At 34.2% G+C, this 20891-nt stretch overlaps 1 protein-coding gene across 1 annotated transcript in view; it reads right to left on the bottom strand.

The window, feature by feature from the left end:
* tusc3 (tumor suppressor candidate 3) overlaps positions 1 to 20891 on the bottom strand; it is a 175382-nt gene that overhangs the window by 8807 nt on the left and 145684 nt on the right. Inside the window, 2 exon segments of the mRNA NM_001020560.1 lie at positions 15189 to 15263; positions 16898 to 16961. Coding sequence (NP_001018396.1) covers positions 15189 to 15263; positions 16898 to 16961 — 139 coding nt within the window.

Below are 20891 nucleotides of genomic sequence, written 5' to 3'. Positions count from 1 at the left end.
ATTCATTTTCTTTTCGGCTTAGTCCCTTAATTAATCTGGGGTCGCCACAGCGGAATGAACCACCAACTTATCCAGCATGTTTTTTGCAGCGAATGCCCTTCCAGCTGCAAACCATCACTGGGAAACATTCATACACACTCATTCAAACACATACTCTACAGCCAATTTAGCCAACCCAATTCACCTGTACCACATCTTTGAACTTGTGGGGTAAACCGGACCACCCGGAGCAAAGAACATGCAAACTCCACGTAGGGATGCAAACTAAGCCAGCCGAGTCTCGAACCAGCGAGCCTCTTGCTGTGAGGTGATCATGCTACCCATTGCACTACCATGACGCCAAGGTAATTGTTATTTTTTTATATTAATTACATACTATATTAATTAAATATATTACATCTAGATTTCCCAGTTCTGGGTTGTGGCTGGAATGGCATCCGCTGCGTATAAAATATGCCAGAATAATTGGTGGTTCATGCTGCTGTGCTAACCCCTGATAGATAAGAAACTAAGCCAATGAAAATGAGTGAATGCCTGACTGAAAGAATTATATCTAGATGAAGGCCATCAATATGCTGATTTTAGCCATGTTTTGCATTTACAGTTTTATTAGAAGGTTATTTGTTTGTTTTTAACCCTCAAAGTGCCAGTAGCTATTGAGGTGCATTTTATAAATCAGATATAGGACTGCAGTTTCAACTAAACCAAAGAACTTAGAATTACAAAGAAGCGACACTCATGATGGCAGGCAGCTGCTTTGTTTTTTATTTATTTATTTAAAAAGCAAATTAAAGCTGAGATACAACCTGAAAGACGACAATACAACACTTACTATCACAATCATCAGCACTTTTAATAATTTATTTTACAGACTTATAATATGCTGTTGTTCTATTGGAATTTTCAGTCCAAAATGGCCACTGTGCCATCTAGAGGCTGTTTTCCGAATCTCACTAGAGTGTCGCCTTGATTCTATGCTCTTTGACTAAACTGTCTTTTAATATTCTTTAAATGAAAAAAAAATGTTCCATGTGATTCCTTCTTGTTGTTCCACAACACAAACTAAGTTAACTTTTTACAAATTTAAGTGCAATGAACATAAAAATATTGAGTTGTCCCAAAAATAACTTAAATGGCACCTATGATGAAAATCATCCTTTAGAAGCTGTTTGGACAGAACTGTGTGTAGGTATAGTGTGTCTACAGTCATATTGGGGTAATATGAAGTTTCCTGATGTTAAAATAGGATTCAAATCCCTCTCATTTTGAGGACCACCACAACGTGACTTAGGAGTGTGGTTTCCCCACCCACCGAATTGACTGAAAGCCGAATATTAACATGTGTCCATAATCAATCATATCAATAAGACAGGATGTGCGCAAAACAACTGAGATTAAGAGATCTGTTCAGCTCTCGGTTATCATCAATCATCATCAAGTGTGATCAATAATGAGTTTTACAAGTTTAAAACTTTTTTAAAACAGTGCATGTTTGTAATGAATAACAGCGATTTTACCATCTTTATCACTACAGCCGCGTGTTAGTACAATAATAAAAGAAGAAGCTTCTATCACGGTTTGTGGACGTCAAATCAGGTTTATTTTGTTTATTTTGAACGGATGTGCATTCAGCAGTGGATTTAAAAGTATATCCTGTCTCATTTTTGTGCAAAAACATGTCTTCTGTCTGTGTGTGTCTGTGCGTGACCTTTGTAACAACATTGTGCATGACTAATCGTTGCAGAAAGGCTTTAACTCCACAACAAATACATCAAATAATCATTGGGAAAATTCTTACTATAGTATTTCTCACAAATGTTATGTGAGATCTGCTTCTTTCATGTCTGTCACTGTGCTGTTTATCTGACACAACTGAGGTGGAGATTGAGGAACACTCTGACAGGCATGTGGGAACGGATGGTGAGGAGAACTAGCATTAAAGGCACAGGCAACACAAACAGCTACACTGTGTTCAGAGCCAAAAAATCCAATATTCTGAAAGGTATGATAAATAATCTGATGGGTGTTTTCAGCTGAAACTTTACAGACACATTCTGGAGACACAAATGACTTATCTTTAATCTGAAACAAGGGGTAAAATAGGTCCTTCTTCATTTTGGGCTGACAACACTAAACATTTACTATAAAACCCTACTCTTACTTTTAAACATGTAAACTCACATACTGTATTGCATTCATACAATTGTTCCTATTTTCTATGGAAACAATGCAGACATTTTAGTTAAGGGGTACTTAGAAGACACATAGGTGAATAATTACGCTATCTAACTATACAATCTGTGATCCAAATAATTAATGGTCCCTGAAAAATATGCTTATGCATGTGAACACCGAGTTTATTTCGTAGTTGAGGTATATGGTCCTTGTGTATGATAGTAAAAAGCAGTTTATTACGTTACCGCTTTTGGGTTTACACACTGAACATCTGGACCACCGATCTGGTGCAAATACACACGCCTGCTGTTGTGAGCAGTTTTAAAGCAACTTTGTTTTTATCTTTTTTTAATGCACATCAGCTCTCTAGAACAATCATTCATAACTTTTTTTTTTGTCTTGGAAAACATGGAGACTGTCACTCTTCAACAGCTTCACCTCTAGTTTTTACAAGAGCGTGTTTTGTTTTCTTCCTGATGGCACAGCATACAATAGTTTGCCCTCGGCTAGGCATTAAATATAATTTTTATGATGATGAGCCTAATAAGATACTTCATCTGCTTTCTTTACAAATGCTTTTAATTCGGTGTAATGGGCTATTCCCTCTAAACGCTCCGTCCCAAATGTATTAATATGGTTTATAAAGATATTATTGGAATGTTAAGGAATATATCATGTTATATTCTGTCAGCAGAATCTGTGGCATGGGAAAAATGGTCACACTTTACAATAAGGTTTCATTGGTTAATGTTAATGTATTTACTAACATAAACTAACAAGAAAGAACTCTATTTCCATTGATCAGTGCTTAATTTGAGTCGAGTCTTGCCACATCCTGTTCCGGGAAATGTCAGATATTCGTGTTTTGCATTCCAGTATTTATTTTAATTGATCTAGCATTAACTTGTGCGTGGTGAATACCTGAAGTTGAAGCAGAAGGCATGTTTAACTATTGGCCCTCAACAAGTTTTTGGCCAATCATCTTTGTTACGTTTACAATCACTCTTATTGGTTGGTGAATGTTTTGCACATAATTAGCAACAAAAATAAATAATGGCATAGTGGCCTACCTAAATTATAATTTCACTAGCATTCACGCATATTTTAATTTATTATTATTTTTTTTAAAACCATGAGTAAATCTAATAATGAGCCTGATAAAAAGAGATCTTGGGAAGATGGAACTGATTTCCTAAATCAGGAAAGTGGGAAACAGAAGCAAAGTGTAGTGATCAGCGGTAAAGCCAGGAACTTGTGGAAATTAAAATTTGGAAATTATTATCCAATACAAACAAATAATGCAGAGTTAACTACTCTGGCCCCTTTTGTTAAGTTTATCAGAAAAGTGCCAATTCTAGACTAATGTGAGACAGTATCTTATCAGTATCTGTTCTTTGTTGACCTGAAAAACAGATGTGTTAAGAGCCCACAACTTGAAAAATGGCTTCTTGGTCCAATCAACATTTTACATGGTCTCAGACACAGAGAGACACGTGGATCACAATAACTCCATCTCACAAAAGAGAGACAAATAAAATATTTCACTATAGCTTTAGATTCAAATGATCATGTATATATATATATTTAATATGCACTTATTGAAATACGTTTTTTTTTCTATATCTATTTTATAGCTTGTGCATCAAAGGGTTAATATTTAATAAATCAAATTATCACTACATTAATTGGTGCATTAATATTAATATCAATGCCAAAATGATGATGTTAATATTAGTTGTAATTCCAATTATCACAACAAAAGTTCACAACATTCACAAGTCAGCCAGAAAACATAACGGAAGAGGTAACTGTGGGCTGTTCTTGAAGATTAGACAGAGTGAGTCATTTAATTATCTTTGTTTCACTTGGAAGTGAACTGAATGTCATTGGTGAATGACTGAATAGTGATGTTTCATATTTATGTTTGTTTTTATCCATGATTGACCTATAACATTATTTGGCACAATCTATCAATATTTAGTGATGTCATGTTCAGTGAAAAATAAAATTGTTTAGTGGAACAGTGGTAACTTTCATTTCCCGGTTTTGTTCCAGAAATTAATAATTTAACACTGGCATTAACAAAGTCAGTTATAAATGTATTTTTCATTGATTGTTCATTTTACAGTAACTAATATAACCTTAGAGTAAACTTTGATACCAATTATTATAATAGTAATAGTAATAATAATAATAATAATAATACTGATAATAATAATAATAATAATAATACTGATAATAATAATAATAATAATAATAAACAATAATAACAATGATGATGATAATAATATTAATAATAATAACAATAATAATGATAACAACAACAGCAACAACAACAACAATAATAATAATAATAATAATAATAATAATAATAATAATAATAATAATAATAATAACAATAATATTAATAATGACAACAACAATAATAATAATAATAATAATAATAATAATAATAATAATGTATATTATCAAAGTAAATTATAAATTAAATATTAAATAATAAATAATAAAGTAAATTGTTGAAGACATTTCAGATTTTTACTATTACTTTTTAATACATTAATTGTTATACCTTTATGATTTAGAAGTCTGCATATGAGACCAATAATAGACGGAAGAGCTGTTTAGTTGTTTACAAATCTTTCTGCAATTACCTGTATAAGCTCTTTCAATTATTACTGAGTATTTTGTGTACTGAGAAAAACAACAAAAACAGACACTCAATTTTCTATTTGTTGGAGGGCAGTGAACAGGATTTTTTCTGCATGTAGGTCGACTCCTCTAAACCTTTTGGAAAAAGTCAATATCCATTAAAGTCTCATGGTGTTGCATTACTAAAGCAGTTTGCAGCATATTATTTTGACTGTGGAAAACAAACAGTGAGTGTTTTTCTTTTTTCCTGTTATAAAAAGACCTGCATACAAGCTGTCTGCCTTGATGTGATACATTAAAGAGCCAGAATATATAGTTCTTTAAATATCTCAGGTCACTAAGCATCAGCATTTGCCATAAGCCAATGCTTTTGCTGATGCATATGCAGTAAGACTGTTTAAAACACTATCTACTCCACATCGAAAAATAACCCAGGCACATCTCACAGCAGTTTCAAAGTGGTGAAAGTTTCAAAGAAAGTGGTGATAAAAAGTGTGTTAATGTTTTATGTAAAAGATAAATGCAGAAAGGACATTAATTTATACTGCTGGTTAATGCATTGGTTACTGTGGCAATGTTTAAATCAAATGATTGCAAACAACAAACTTCACATATATAATATTGTTTTTACATATTGCTTCTATAAGATTTATTAGTTGTTTGTTTAAGAGGTAGTTGTTAGTTTTGTAGCATTCATTTATTTTTGAATGTGTTAATTTGTTAAAAAAAATGCAAAATAAATTGTTGTTTTAAGTTCAAAGCTATATGCTTTCCTTTTAAATGAATATTGCTAGGTATAAAAAAAATAAATAAAATAAATAAATAAATAAATAAATAAATAATTACAGCGGGGAAGATAAATATTGAACACGTAATGTTTTTCTTTCTTTCTTGGGATTAATATTTCTAAAGGAGATGTTAGCATGGAATTGAACCAAATTTGCATAAAAACCCAAACAATACAAACATAAAAAGAAAACTTTAACAGAGTATAACAATCTTGATGGTTCTGTGGATCTTGTCTATCAAATCTGAGCTTTATTTTGTATTTTCTATTGGATTCAAGTCAGGTGATTAGCTAGCCCATTCTACAGCTTGATTTTCTTTTCCTGAAAGAGTTTCCTTGGCTGTGTTTTGGATTATAGTCCTGCTGAAATGTACACTCTGCTGTCATCTTTATCATCCTGCTGATATAGACGTTGGACTGAAGAAGCTAATATTAATTTACAATGAAAAAGGTCAGTGGGTTGCTGAATAACTAAGAGATTTCAGCTGCTGTCTGGGCTTTCACTGCCTTTCTACACCCCCCTTTCTTCATGTGTTCAATATATTGTCACCGAGTGATTCCATTTTATTACACATAACTTAATTTGTAAACTTATTAGATTTGGTTTCTTTTTTATATATATTAATTTCATTGGTTGTTACCAACAAGTCAACAGCACCTTTAGAAATTAGTTTTTTTTGAGGAAAATGGTCACGTTTAATACTCATTTACCCCGCTGTAAATACATAAATAAACTGCTGCTTTTTAAATGAGCTGAATAATGCTATCTTTGACAAATAAATAAATATATATATATATATATATATATATATATATATATATATATATATATATATATATATATATATATATATATATATATATATATATATATATATATATATGTAGTTAACTTCATATTTTTTTTAGTTTGTTAATTGTTTTGTGTTGGGATAACATGGATAGTTCACATTAGCCTAACTACCTGGGTAACACATTGCTAACCCATTGTTAGCATATAAATAGTTTAATTTGTTAGCATATAAAATGTTTAATAATGTTTTAAACTGATCAAAAGTGCCATTTATAAAAGCATTTGTTTGAAAAAAAAACACAAAAACATTTTCAGTTTAAATATATGATATATTTTTTAAATAGTTTAACCAATTGCAGGGGTTTCCTGTATGGTTACTAAAGTGGTTTATTATTATTATTATTATTATTATTATTATTATTATTATTATTATTATTATTATTATTATTATTATTATTATTATTATTACTATTATTACAGAAACAAGGTCAACCCCACACATACACCCAAAAAATTGTTTGCTATTTGTTCAAACTACTTAAAATTAGGTGAAACAACAATTCTTGAGTTTTTTTTTTTTTTGGCATAACTTGTTTTTTTGTTCAATCAACTTAAATTCAAACAAAACTAATAAGTTAAAGTAATTACTTAATGCTGTCTCAACGCAAATTGATTGTGTAACCCAACATTTTTCACAGTCTGCATTAAACAAAAGAGACTGCATTCAAGTTTTCTACATTTGAATAAAGCTGACATGCTTATTAATGCATAAAAACTAAACACTGAATACAACATGTAAAAGACAAATTACAGAAGCACACACAGATTACTACAGACACCATTTTCATGAGTAAGTTCATCTTTGTGACATGTGCTTCAAAGCCCAAGCGTGCATATATGCGCATACATATGCATGACACACTCGCACATATCTCATCAGTCAGAACTTATTACTCCAACCCCATTGCATGAATTAGTCAGTGTGCACATCTTATGTACCTCAAGTGGCTGACAGAGGGTCACCCAGCAGTGTCTACAGAGCAAACATCTGCCTTAACTGCAGGCTCTTCCATCTCCTTTCACACCCCAAGAGAGGGGCTTTAAAATGCACTGTGAAATATGATTGTCATTTTAACAGTAAAAAACTGTAAAAGGCTACAGTAAAGATCTGAAACCTGTTGGTCACACTATTTTAATGTACTATTCGCACTATGAACAAACCATTAACTAAGACAATAAACCACTTATTAGCTGCTTATTAATAGTAAGGTAGTAAAAGGGTTTAGGTATTTGGAAGGATTAGGGATGTATAATAATATCAAGTACTAATAAACAGTTTATATCCTAATGATATAAGGTAATAATCAGTACTTAATAGTGTGAATTGTTACTTAACCTAAAATGTTACCATTTTTCTTAACATAAAAAAATTATAAAAAAATCTTCAAAGTGAATTTACCAACACTTTATGGACATGACAACTGCAAAAAATAAAATAAAAAAATGGTGGTTTCTGTGCAGTATTGCCAAAAGTGCCAGGAGTAAAAATGTTACAATTTACCCCACCTGCAGGGCAAGTTGTAACAGACAGGGGGTTAGTTGTAACATGTGCATTTAAAGGCAGATTTCACACAATTAATTAAAATTAAGTTTAATTTATATAGTAGCTATTTTTTCCTCAGTAACTGGCTCACTTTTTATTCTACATAGCATAGTATTTTTTATGAATTTATTTGTTTATTGGATAAACAAATTTGAATCTATTTGCATTATTATCCATTTTTATACAATGCAATTATTTGCATTATTAGCAATAAAATATATATTTCTTCTATTAAAATAATATTTTCTATTAAAAAACATTTTTATTTAAAAAGTTCTCAATATTACACTAATATATATATATATTCAAAACTGGCTAGCAGTCATTGTGTGTTTCTTACATCTTTCAAAATGGTTTTATCTTTTATCCTAGAAAACGGTAATCACAGCAATATAAGATGTTACATTCATACTTTCACAGATTTTTTCAAAATAAAAAATATCGAGTATAATAAAAAATACTTTTATGCTGCAAAAATGGTTTCTCCTGTGTTTCTCGTCCAAATTTCGGCTAAATTTTTTCCATAATTGGAAGACGTCTGCTGACACTGCAGTGAAAACCTCGGAAATATGCCATGGTTAACCCTGAATAAATACCTTAAAACTGTATTACATTTAAACCCGTGTTACTTTGTGCCCCACGCTCCCTTACATCTATCCTATACCATCATAGTTATTAACATCTACAGCTACTCCACTGTGCACGTCCACTGTAAAACCCAACAGTCAACTTTAACAAATGAAATGAGTGTAGTTAACTGAAAATTTATTGAAATTTAATTCTACTCATTTGAAAAGAGTTTTGAACTCAGTGTTGAAGGTCATGTGTTAATTAAATACCTCAATACTTTAACTTAAATGGAGTAAGACTAATCATATAGATTAGTTTTTTGACTCAAATGGTTTGTAGCAATTGGTTTCCTCGAACAGTTTGAGCTGCCCTAAATTATTTGGTCTTACAGTACAGAGTTGGTTTGAGTTCTCTTTATTTATTGGGTTTTACTGTGCTCAAGTTGCTTCGTTACCTTGCTCTCTACAAATAATCTCAGTCTTCTCCGTAAAATATCCTCTCTCCTGACCAAATGTTTCTGAGATGAACTGATAAGATTTTAATAACGTAGATTCATATATGCATAATAGTTGATTAACAATGACAGGTGTAGGAAAATCCCCATGCCGGGCAGACCAGGTGTCACCGGCGGTTTAATTGTCTACTGCGCTAACATGACCTCTGACCCTGATGCCATAGCCCTGGCATGGCAGATGATGGCCGCGGCAAATTCAGGTGGCGCAGGGGGAAATGCGAGACACAACCTCTGGGGAGAGAGAGTCAAGAAGGTGTGTGTCGCTAAATCACACGCTAATGTGAGCTTTATGAAGAATATAAATCATTTCAACACAGCCGCTTGTCTAGATCAAGTCTAATCTTATATATACCATCTTACTGTGAAACAACTAGATTTGCATTTCCCCAAGGATATGGCACAGCTTAGGATTTACAGTAGGCTTTGGTTCTCTGTAAATGAAATGCCACATCAGATCTGCTTTAAACATTGTTAATGCGTTAGAGTCACATTATGCAACACCGTCTTTTGAAGGCTATAGAGCAAGGCTGGGAGATTTTTGAGTAGGCAATCAAAGAAGCGCATGAATCGCTGGGTTTTTGGATGAGCTGTATTCGGAAGGATTCAATTGACAGCTATTCAGTGCAAGCTGTAAGTACCCTAATCCACATATTCCCTACAGCATCCCTACAGAATTATTATGTTTTTTTTTTTTAAATGTTAGAATGGTGTTTTTAAGACCTCCAAATATCCAGTTCAAATCAGGTAAGTTAACACAGGTGAACAAAAGCACCAATCTCATTGGTCAACCAGTTTTCAATGTAGCATAGGATGTTTTTTTTTTAATGACACTTTTACGCCTGGTGTTTTGCACATCGGTTTGCATGCTCAAACTGACATGCTTTGATCAGTCACGAGGCACTGAGTTTTCACACCTTGCTCATTTAGGCCCTGTTTACACTATAACAATTTAATTTTAAAAAGGCGTTTAATAATCAAAACAATCCACGTCAACACTGGCATTTCATCTAGTGTATTTGAAAAGATCTCCATCCACACTACACTGCTGAAAACGCACATCACGTGATTGCACACACACTCTGGCATGCGCTGCAGCGTATGTGCACGTCTGAGCTCCAGACAGTCAGCAGGTGCTTTGAGCACAACTCCCCAAGTGAGAGCAGCGCACGTCAGACAGGATATCAAGGATATGGCTGCATCCGAAACTGCATACTTCCGTACTATATAGTACACTAAAATCAGTATGTGAGCCGAGTAGTATGTCCGAATTCATAGAATTCGAAAATCTGTATGCAGGAAGTACCCGGATGACTTACTACTTCCGGCAAGTTTATGGAGTGTTATAATTCTGACATGCTTTGTTTAGTCATGAGGCACTAAGTTTTAACACCTTGCTCATTTAGGCCCTGTTTACACTAATACGTTTTAATTTTAAAAAGGCGTTTTATAATCAAAAAAATCCACGTCAACACTGGCATTTCATCTAGTGTTTTTGAAAAGATCTCCATCCACACTACACTGCTGAAAACGCACATCACGTGATTGCACACACAATCTGGCATGCGCTGGTATGTGCACGTCTGAGCTCCAGACAGTCAGCAGGTGCTTTGAGCACAACTCCCTAAGTGAGAGCAGCGCACGTCAGACAGGATATCAAGGATATGGCTGCCTCCGAAACCGCATACTTCCGTACTATATAGTACACTAAAATCAGTATGTGAGCCGAGTAGTATGTCCGAATTCATAGAATTCGAAAATCAGTATGCGGGAAGTACCCGGATGACTTACTACTTCCGGCAAGTTTATGGAGTGTTATAATTCTGACATGCTTTGTTTAGTCATGAGGCACTGAGTTTTCACACCTTGCTCATTTAGGCCTTGTTTATACTATAACAATTTAATTTTAAAAAGGCGTTTAATAATCAAAACAATCCACGTCAACACTGGCATTTCATCTAGTGTTTTTGAAAAGATCTCCATCCACACTACACTGCTGAAAACGCACATCACGTGATTGCACACACACTCTGGCATGCGCTGCAGCGTATGTGCACGTCTGAGCTCCAGACAGTCAGCAGGTACTTTGAGCACAACTCCCCAAGTGAGAGCAGCGCACGTCAGACAGGATATCAAGGATATGGCTGCATCCGAAACCGCATACTTCCGTACTATATAGTACACTAAAATCAGTATGTGAGCCGAGTAGTATGTCCGAATTCATAGAATTCGAAAATCAGTATGCGGGAAGTACCCGGATGACTTACTACTTCCGGCAAGTTTATGGAGTGTTATAATTCTGACATGCTTTGTTTAGTCATGAGGCACTAAGTTTTAACACCTTGCTCATTTAGGCCCTGTTTACACTAATACGTTTTAATTTTAAAAAGGCGTTTTATAATCAAAACAATCCACGTCAACACTGGCATTTCATCTAGTGTTTTTGAAAAGATCTCCATCCACACTACACTGCTGAAAACGCACATCACGTGATTGCACACACACTCTGGCATGCGCTGCAGCGTATGTGCACGTCTGAGCTCCAGACAGTCAGCAGGTGCTTTGAGCACAACTCCCCAAGTGAGAGCAGCGCACGTCAGACAGGATATCAAGGATATGGCTGCATCCGAAACCGCATACTTCCGTACTATATAGTACACTAAAATCAGTATGTGAGCCGAGTAGTATGTCCGAATTCATAGAATTCGAAAATCAGTATGCGGGAAGTACCCGGATGACTTACTACTTCCGGCAAGTTTATGGAGTGTTATAATTCTGACATGCTTTGTTTAGTCATGAGGCACTAAGTTTTAACACCTTGCTCATTTAGGCCCTGTTTACACTAATACGTTTTAATTTTAAAAAGGCGTTTTATAATCAAAACAATCCACGTCAACACTGGCATTTCATCTAGTGTTTTTGAAAAGATCTCCATCCACACTACACTGCTGAAAACGCACATCACGTGATTGCACAGAATTTATTATATATTTTTTAATTAATTAATTCATTCATTCATTAATTTTCTTTTCGGCTTAGTCGCTTTATTAATCCGGGGTCGCCACAGCGGAATGAACCGGCAACAGATGTTTTAAGCAACCGATGCCTTTCCAGCTGCAACCCATTACCTGGAAACATCCATACACACTCATTCACATTCATACACTACGGACAATTTTAGCTTACCCAATTCTCCTGTACTGCATGGCTTTGGACTTGTGGGGGAAACCGGAGCACCCAGGGAAAACCCACGCGAACAGAGGAAGAGCATGCAAACTCTACACAGAAACGCCAACTGACAGCCGGGGCTTGAACTAGAGATCTTTTTGCTGTGAGGCGATTGTGCTACCCACTGTGCCACCATGCTGCCTATTATTTATTTATTTATTTGTTTGTTTGTTTGTTTGTTTGTTTGTTTATTTATTTATTTATTAGTTTTTATTTATTTAATAATTTTTTTTTATATTTATTTATTTATTTATTCATATTTATTCATTTTTATTTATTTACTTTTTTAATTACGGTTTATTTTTGGTGACGCAGTGGAAGGTTGCTGGTTTGATTCCGCTGTGGCGACCCCAGATAAACAAAGGGACTAAACCGAAAAGAAAATGAATTAATTAATGACAGTTTAATTTTATGTAATAATATTATTATTGTTATTATTATTATTATTATTATTACTATTATTATTATTATTTATTTATTTATTTTTTTTACTCATGTGGGGGTCAAGATTCAAATTCCAAGTATGATGGATATTATCTTATTACTCAATGTAATTTTCTGACACATTTTTGCACAAAAATGTTTAATAAAAATATATTTGGAAATAATTGCATGCACTTTAAAAGCATTTCAGGCCCCCTAACCACTGTCATAAAAATGAACAGTCAAAAAAAACATGTTTTTAATGCGTTGAAAATGTGTTTTAGCAAGGCAAACAAGTTCGTCATTTCACTCCAAAAATGTAAAAAGCCATTTCCGCTGCTGTCACCTCAGAATAATTACATCTTTTTGAATGATGTGGCAACAAAGGGGTACAATTATATGCTCACTGTTGGATTTCAGATTAAACCAACAAGTGATAGCATGTCTTAAGAGAATTTCTTGTGTAATTGTACAATGGACTAAACATGCATAATTGAGTAAACACCCAGTAAATGGCCTGCAAACCACGCCAAAGCATTAGCATGTTTGCTTAGAAATTTTCCAAGGCCAAACACCACTCACACCATGCAAATAACTAAAATAATCAAGTTACTTCCTATGAGTCTGACAGAAAGAGCCTTCTGAATATGCTGAAAACGAGTTGATTAGCAGTACGCTTTTCATAGTCTTGGTTTCAGTTTCCTTCAAGAGGCATAAAAGCAGCACATTTTTTCTTTTGCTTGCTGATACAGTGTTGTGTTTTTAAAAGAGTGTGTGTTCAGCCACTGATAACCGAGAATGAGTGTGCGTCATGCATACGTTTGCTATCAACTCCAAGTCTGAGTCTCTGTCCCACTTACGAGTTTGCCTCTGAGCTTCTCACATCAAACTCGTTGTCAGTCTCCTTCTCTAAAAGCTTCTCAGGGGTTCCCAAAAAAACAAGCATCGCTCCAAGACTCTGATAGACGAATAGTTTTTGCGTGTATTATCACTGCATTAGCTGTGGAGACCACTTAATGCGATGGCCTCCATCCCACCTCCAAAGAGTCATCCCCAGCTTTGATATGCTAATGAGATGAATTATGGGTAATATTTAATGCCGAGTTATGTAAATGAGGAGTTATTTTTGTCTTGGTTTCCGACTCACCTCTATGGCAAACAAGAGGAGAGTTTTTTTTTTTGTTGTTTCTGATTTTAGATCTCTCTTTATGCACTACGCTGGGAGACAAATGCTTGTAATTACTGTATGTGTGTGTAAGCATTAGTGTATAATTGTGGTAATTGCGGATTGTGTTTGCGTGGGTGGTCTTGTGTGAGTTGCAGCAGTAATGAATATGGAGCTCAGTGTAAATGCGGAGCACATGTCATTTAAACCATACTTGTGTTATTAGCTCCTGCTATTAAATACCTCTCAAACACACAAACCCACTAGAAATGAGATGGAAATAGAACCAATATTGTATTGGAATAAGTGCGCTTTAATGAAATACACAATTGGAGAAATTATTCTATCATTATTAATAAAAATAAATAAATAAATATTAATAATAAATTATTTGTTTTACTTATAAATAAATAAATATATAAATATACAAATAAATAAATAAATACATACATACATACATACACACACACACACACACACACACACACACGCACACACACACACACACACACACACACACACACACTGCTCAGCATAATTGAGTACATCCCATTTTGAAAATGCATATTTTTATCCATTTCTCAGTGTATATAGCGAAGATATTTTTTGTGCATCAGAATAAAAGATTTATTAAAATAGTATACAAAAAGCTTGTATATATATTGTATATATATATATATATATACTATAATAAAAAAGCTGTGTGTGTTTATATATATATATATATATATATATCCGACACACACACAAGCTTTTTTATTTTTAGTAAATTTGCAACAATTTAAAACAATCTTTTTTCACAATTTTGAGAAAATAAATTAATTTAATCCATTTTGGAATACTGTAAGGTTGTAACAGGAAAAAAAAAGTGGAAAGTGGAAAAAGTGAAGTGCTATGAACACTTTACGAATGCACAATATATAGGCATATCTCATATATAATTTTTCAAATTACTTGACCAAAAAAACTATAATAATATAAAGACAGGTAGCAAATAATATAAAAAGTAGATGTTTAACAATAAGATAACACAAAGGAAAAAATGCACATACAGTATTATAAAATTGGTGTAATTATTATTTATTAAAAAACGCCAGAAAGGACTGTGTGTGCATTTATGTAAATATTTTTTACGTAAAATAAATGCAATCTTGCTTCAAAAATATCATGATTATTAATTTAAAACTTACCTTTGAATGGTAAAGTATCACAGTTTCAGGTTAATAACTTTTTAAACAATTTATTTTAAAAAGAACAAATGAATGAAGTCTCAAAACTTACTTCTGCGTTTACCAACGTCTCCCTTTGAGGTGGCGGCTTCATTTAGAAGGACCATTCCCATCGTGATTGCCGCATCTGAGATGGAAGTCAAGGAATGACTATAGTTTCATAGATATGATGTTTACATAGTGCCTGCAAAACAGCTCATTCACTTGACAAAACATAACTCTAACAGACCAGGAAATTTCAATCAATTTTAATCAATCTCCAGTGAATGGAGACCAGACACTTTTGAACTGTGAGCACATTTCAGTCGACCTGAGGGAGTTTCAGGAAGAAGCTCTGTCAGAAGCTCTGCTTTCTCCTCCAGACGCTGAGCAGAAGGTTTTCTAACTGTCTGTCCACTCTGGAGCCATCAGGCACGGTCAACAAATCCAGCGTAATTACATGGGACATTCACACAGAGAACAGGCAAACCTTATATGGTCAGGTGAGCAAACTGTGTGGACAGCATGTTTGAGAGTTCTATATGGATAAACACAGAAATGTGGACGAGCATTTCATATGGCAGAACTCTGATGGGTTTCCACAATCACAGACATGGCAAGATATTCAAAATGATCTAAAATAATTAAGTGGACAAAATGTGTATTATTCAGTGTATTCATAATTTAGTGTTTCTATTTTTAAAATATAAAAAAAGTATATACAGCTAAAGTCAAAATTAGCCCTCCTATGATTTATTAAATACTATGAAGTATTTCCCAAATGATATTTAATAGAGCAAGGAAATTTTCACAGTATGTCTGACAATATATATATTTTTTAACCATTTTAAGGTCATTATCAGGGTTGAGTCGATAGATGATGCCATTGTCCATAGATAATGGCCGAAAGACATCACAATGTTGAGCCGGCATCGCGATCCTCAGCCCCGTTCCCATCGTAGCAGCAATATGCTCACGGAAATACATACAAGCCCCGTTTACACTAAGGCCAAATTACAATTCTATTTTTGTACCCCTACCTCTTCCCCTTGGCCCTTAAAACCAAGTGTGAAAAGGAAGGGCTTCAAAATTTAGCAGGTCAGCACTACAGCACCGTCACACGTCAATATATGTCATCGCAATCTCTTGCTTCATATGAGATCAGACAATCACGACTGCTGTAGGCATATATTACGTTATCATAACAATCTGATGTGGAAATAAGATGGTAACTGTGTATTTACACGGCCATATTCATCTTTGTAAACACAGAAACAACGTTAACATTATAGCAGACACTGCCCATTGCCGGGCACAAGTCTTTTCAGACAGGGTATTCGAGTGTCAGAATGTTGTGGGACTGCTGCACAACGTGTCACGTGTCACAGTGTCAGTTCACTGCTTCAATCTTTCGCTTTCCTGCCTGTACTTAGTAATTTTAGCAAAAACTCAGATACTGTTGGTTTGTATCATGCATGTCAGGACCATGGGTGGCTATGTTTAAAAAAACAAAACAAAACAAAACAATATGTGATGCCCACAACGTCACCATTTCAACAACAGTATTGTTTTAACAATTTTTTAAAAACTTGCATTTTTAGGTCTGTGTGTGTGTAACATGTTGAATGAGCAGCGTCTTACAGTAACACATCCTACATTTTCAGCTGTTAACAGAATGACGAACAGATCTGTATGAAGTCAGAGGGTTATTACAGTTCACTTCATTAACAGAACAAAGTGACAGCTCCATTGTGAAGGGGGAGGTTTTATGAGAAAGGATATTCAACAGAAGAATAATGTGAGATTCAGCCACAAATTGAGCTTGACTGCTGCCATGGATGTAGCTCTGAAAAAGACAGAAAGAAGAAAAAAAATAAGATGACAAACAAGCAGACAATAGACATTTCAAGCCTTACTTTCACACTGCCATATCACTGTATCCTATAATGCCACAGCTCTTTCATAAGTACACTTTATTATATTTATTATACGGCATGGACGCAAACCACACACAACACAACAACACAATAAAAATAAAATCATGATGCTTAGAAGAGAAAAGGTCAGAGAGAAAACAGTAAAAAGACAAGAAAAAAATCCATAAGGTCAAAGTAGACGAATGTCAGGATAAAGAGATAATCTATAGATTAAAATCAAAAGAAAACTTCAATGTGTCAATGAAAAGAGCGCTCACGCACTCAAACATCAAGTCGTATTGACATCTGCTCTATAGAGTAAAAACCACTCTAAATCAAGCTCAAACAAAAACTTCTTTACTCTAAGGCAGATATAGCGAAGAGTGGATGAACATTCAATAAAAGATTTTCAAGCCTTGAAAGCTTTCTAAAATGTCCTCAACTTTATGATTTGACAGATGCAATCTGACAGAAAACACTTTTAAGGAGGCAGTTTCAAACATTGACTGAACTAATTGTATGCTTATTCTCACCCTCTAATCGCTGGAATTTGGGAAAAAATACGTCTGTGGTATAAAAAAAAGAAAATTATTATAAATATATAGTTGAAGTCAGAATTATTTGGGCGCTTTTGAGATTATTATTTTTTTTATTAATTTCTAGACAGTCAAACGTTTACATACATTTCCTTGATATATATTTTTTTAAACTTTGCTTTTAAACTGTATAACTTTGGACATATGTTTTGGGTATCCTTCCACAAGCTTCTCACAACAGTTTGGAGAAATTTTGGCCAATCGTCCTGACAGAATTGGTGTAACTGAGTTAGATTTGTTGACTGTCTTGCTTGCACAAGCATTTTCAACTCTGCCCAGATATTTTCTATGGGATTGAGATCAGGGCTTTGTGATGGCCACACCAAAACATTCACTCTGTTGACCTTAAAGCACATTTTAACTAATTTGGCGGAATGCTTAGGGTCATGGTCTGTTTGGCAGACCCATTTGTGGCCAATATTTAATTTCCTGGCTGATGTCTTGAGATGTTGCTTCAGTATTTCCACATAATGTTCTTTCTTCATGATGCTATCTTTGCGGTGAAGTGGACCTTTCCCTCCTGCAGCAAAACAGCCCCACAACATGATGCTGCCGGCCCCATTTTTCACAGTTAGGATGGTGTTATTTAGCAAATTGTAATCTGGCTTTTTGGTCATTTGTTTCTGGCTTGTTGATTTTCCCATGTTGTAACAAAAAGAAGCAGTGTGTTTGAGGTTTTCCTAAAATACAATTCTACAGTTGTGCCTCCAATTAACTCAAATGTTGTCAATTAGCCAATCAGAAACTTTCAAAACCTTGACACCATCATCTGAGCTTTTTCAGAGGCACAATAATCTTATTGTATGTAAACTTGACTTTCAAGAAAAGTTATAACAATTTCTCAAAAAATATCTCTCTCATCATTCTGCTTTTAAGCATAACAGAAACAAATTTGATAATCCTAATTTACCTAAAAGAGAAAAAAGACAACAACCAATGAGACACCTTTCTGTGTCAGCGTTCTGCCACTTTGGTCTTGTAAATTCTTGTTTTGGTGGCAGAGCTCTGACACTACTCATGTCTGGTCGTGTTTTTGTCTCTGTGTGCGCGCGCGCCGTCGTGGGTGTACGCAGAGTGTGCGCGCTTCTGCTTGACGCGGCTGCGCGCGCGCTCTTGTACTTGTGTTTGTGTTTTCGTTTGTCAGCAGCGTGGTGTTTCATTCTTGTTGGTTTCGGTTTTGGTCGGCGCTGGGATGAAGCATGCACGCTGTGTGTGTGAGCGCACGGTGAGTGCTTTCATTCATCGTGTGCTCGTGTCTTGCGTCTTTTGTCAAAGCACGTGGCTCGGTGTTTACATTGTGGTCACGTGCTTTTGTCGTGTGCTTCAGTGTTGTGTTATGTGAGTGCATGGCTTGTATTGTCTCTCTGTGTCATGTACTCTCCCGTCTATTGTCTAGTCCCACCCTCCTTGTTAACCCATCATTAGTTAATTGTGTTCACCTGTGTGTCAATTTACTTTTTGCTTTATAATCCCCCTCATGTTTTCAGTCCTTTGCCAGTTCGTCGTCGATTGTTTCCTGTCTTGTTGTGTCCAGCCCTGTCTTGTCCTGCCAGTCCTGCCAGTCTAGTCAAGTTTGTTTGTTCGTTTATTTGTTTTATTAGAGTTTTCCCCCTCGGGGTTGTTTGTTTTGCCTTTTTGTTTTTATTTTATTCTTAATAAACACCCATTATTTGCTGCACCTGAGTCCTCGCTCCTTTTTCCCCTCACCGAACGTGACATTCTGCCCATGTTGTAACATTCTCAGCGATATTTGATTATAGCATTCTGTTTTTTTACATAACATATGGTACTGAAACAGTGACCCGAACAGTGAGATACATATATATTTATGTGGTCCAGAAAGCAATCCAATGTGACTGACAATTTTTTGTCTATTATTTAATGCACTTATTGGAGATGAAATTAAATGGTTAATGCATGAGGATGGAATATTAAACCATCAATTTGTCTGTCACACTTTTTCATTAAATGAGCACGCAAGGCAATGCACATGTATAAATCTGCATATATGCATACATTTGTATACACCTGTAGCTGTATATGTAAATTGCATAAATGTATATCTTTTCAATATGTGAGAGCCAACACTTCCATGGAAACTTCCACAACAGTCATTTCAACTGGTAAATTATATTAAATTTATTTGTTTTTGTTTTCCTCTGGAACATAAAATTAACATTTCTGCACAATGCACATTATGATTTATAATGCAAGTAATACTAGTACTACTAAATAATAATGTTATAAAAAAATATATGGAATATACATGGCAATGCCCTGTGGTTATGGGGGATGAGAAGGGTCTTACAGATTTGGGATATTGTAAGAGTGAACTTCTTTTACTGATATAATCTGGCTGATTATCCAGCTGAAGACTCAATCCAGGACAACCAATCTAGGCAGCGACAAACCACATATGGTTAATGAGGAATCAGGACCACTATCATCACCTACTGTATTTCAAACATATGGTGATCGAGACAGCCTGTGAACAGTTTAGGGTTTCCCATTTCAGTCATTATTATATCATGATCATTTTAACATCTGTGCAGTTTTGGTACTCATATTAAATAAATCAAAATAATTAGTTAAAACACTAATGACTATTATTTAAGCAAATAAATACTATTTAATCAATGGAGTAATATATTAATATAGTGTTAGACATTTATTAAATGTAAAAAATATTTGTATTACATATACAGTTGTATTATAGCCTATACATATTAATTTGCTATTATTTCCTTCATTATAATGAATTCATTATATAAATTAAACCTGTCCAATTTAGGTTGTTTATATATATATATATATATATATATATATATATATATATATATATATATATATATATATCTGAATGGTGATTAGAAACAACATTTCTCGTTCGCCCCGTCTTGATCACCATATTTGTGAAAATATTGTCTATTGTGTACATTATTAACTCTCTCTCTCTCTCTCTCTCTCTCTCTCTCTCTCTCTCTCTCTCTCTCTCTCTCTCTCTCTCTCTCTCTCTCTCTCTCTCTCTATATATATATATATATATATATATATATATATATATATATATATATATATATATATATATATATGTATGTGTATATATGTATGTGTATATATGTACATATTTTTGTATATATGTATGTATATATATATATATATATATATATATATATATATATATATATATATATATATAATTAGGCAAGTTTTTGTAAAATGATGGTTTGTTCTGTGTAGACTATCGGGGGGAAAAAAAACTAG

This window comes from Danio rerio, chromosome 1 (assembly GCF_049306965.1).
Source record: "Danio rerio strain Tuebingen ecotype United States chromosome 1, GRCz12tu, whole genome shotgun sequence".
NCBI classification, from domain to species: Eukaryota; Metazoa; Chordata; class Actinopteri; order Cypriniformes; family Danionidae; genus Danio; species Danio rerio.
The sequence above is the reverse complement of the archived record's forward strand: the minus strand, read 5'-3'. Positions and strand labels throughout refer to the sequence as shown.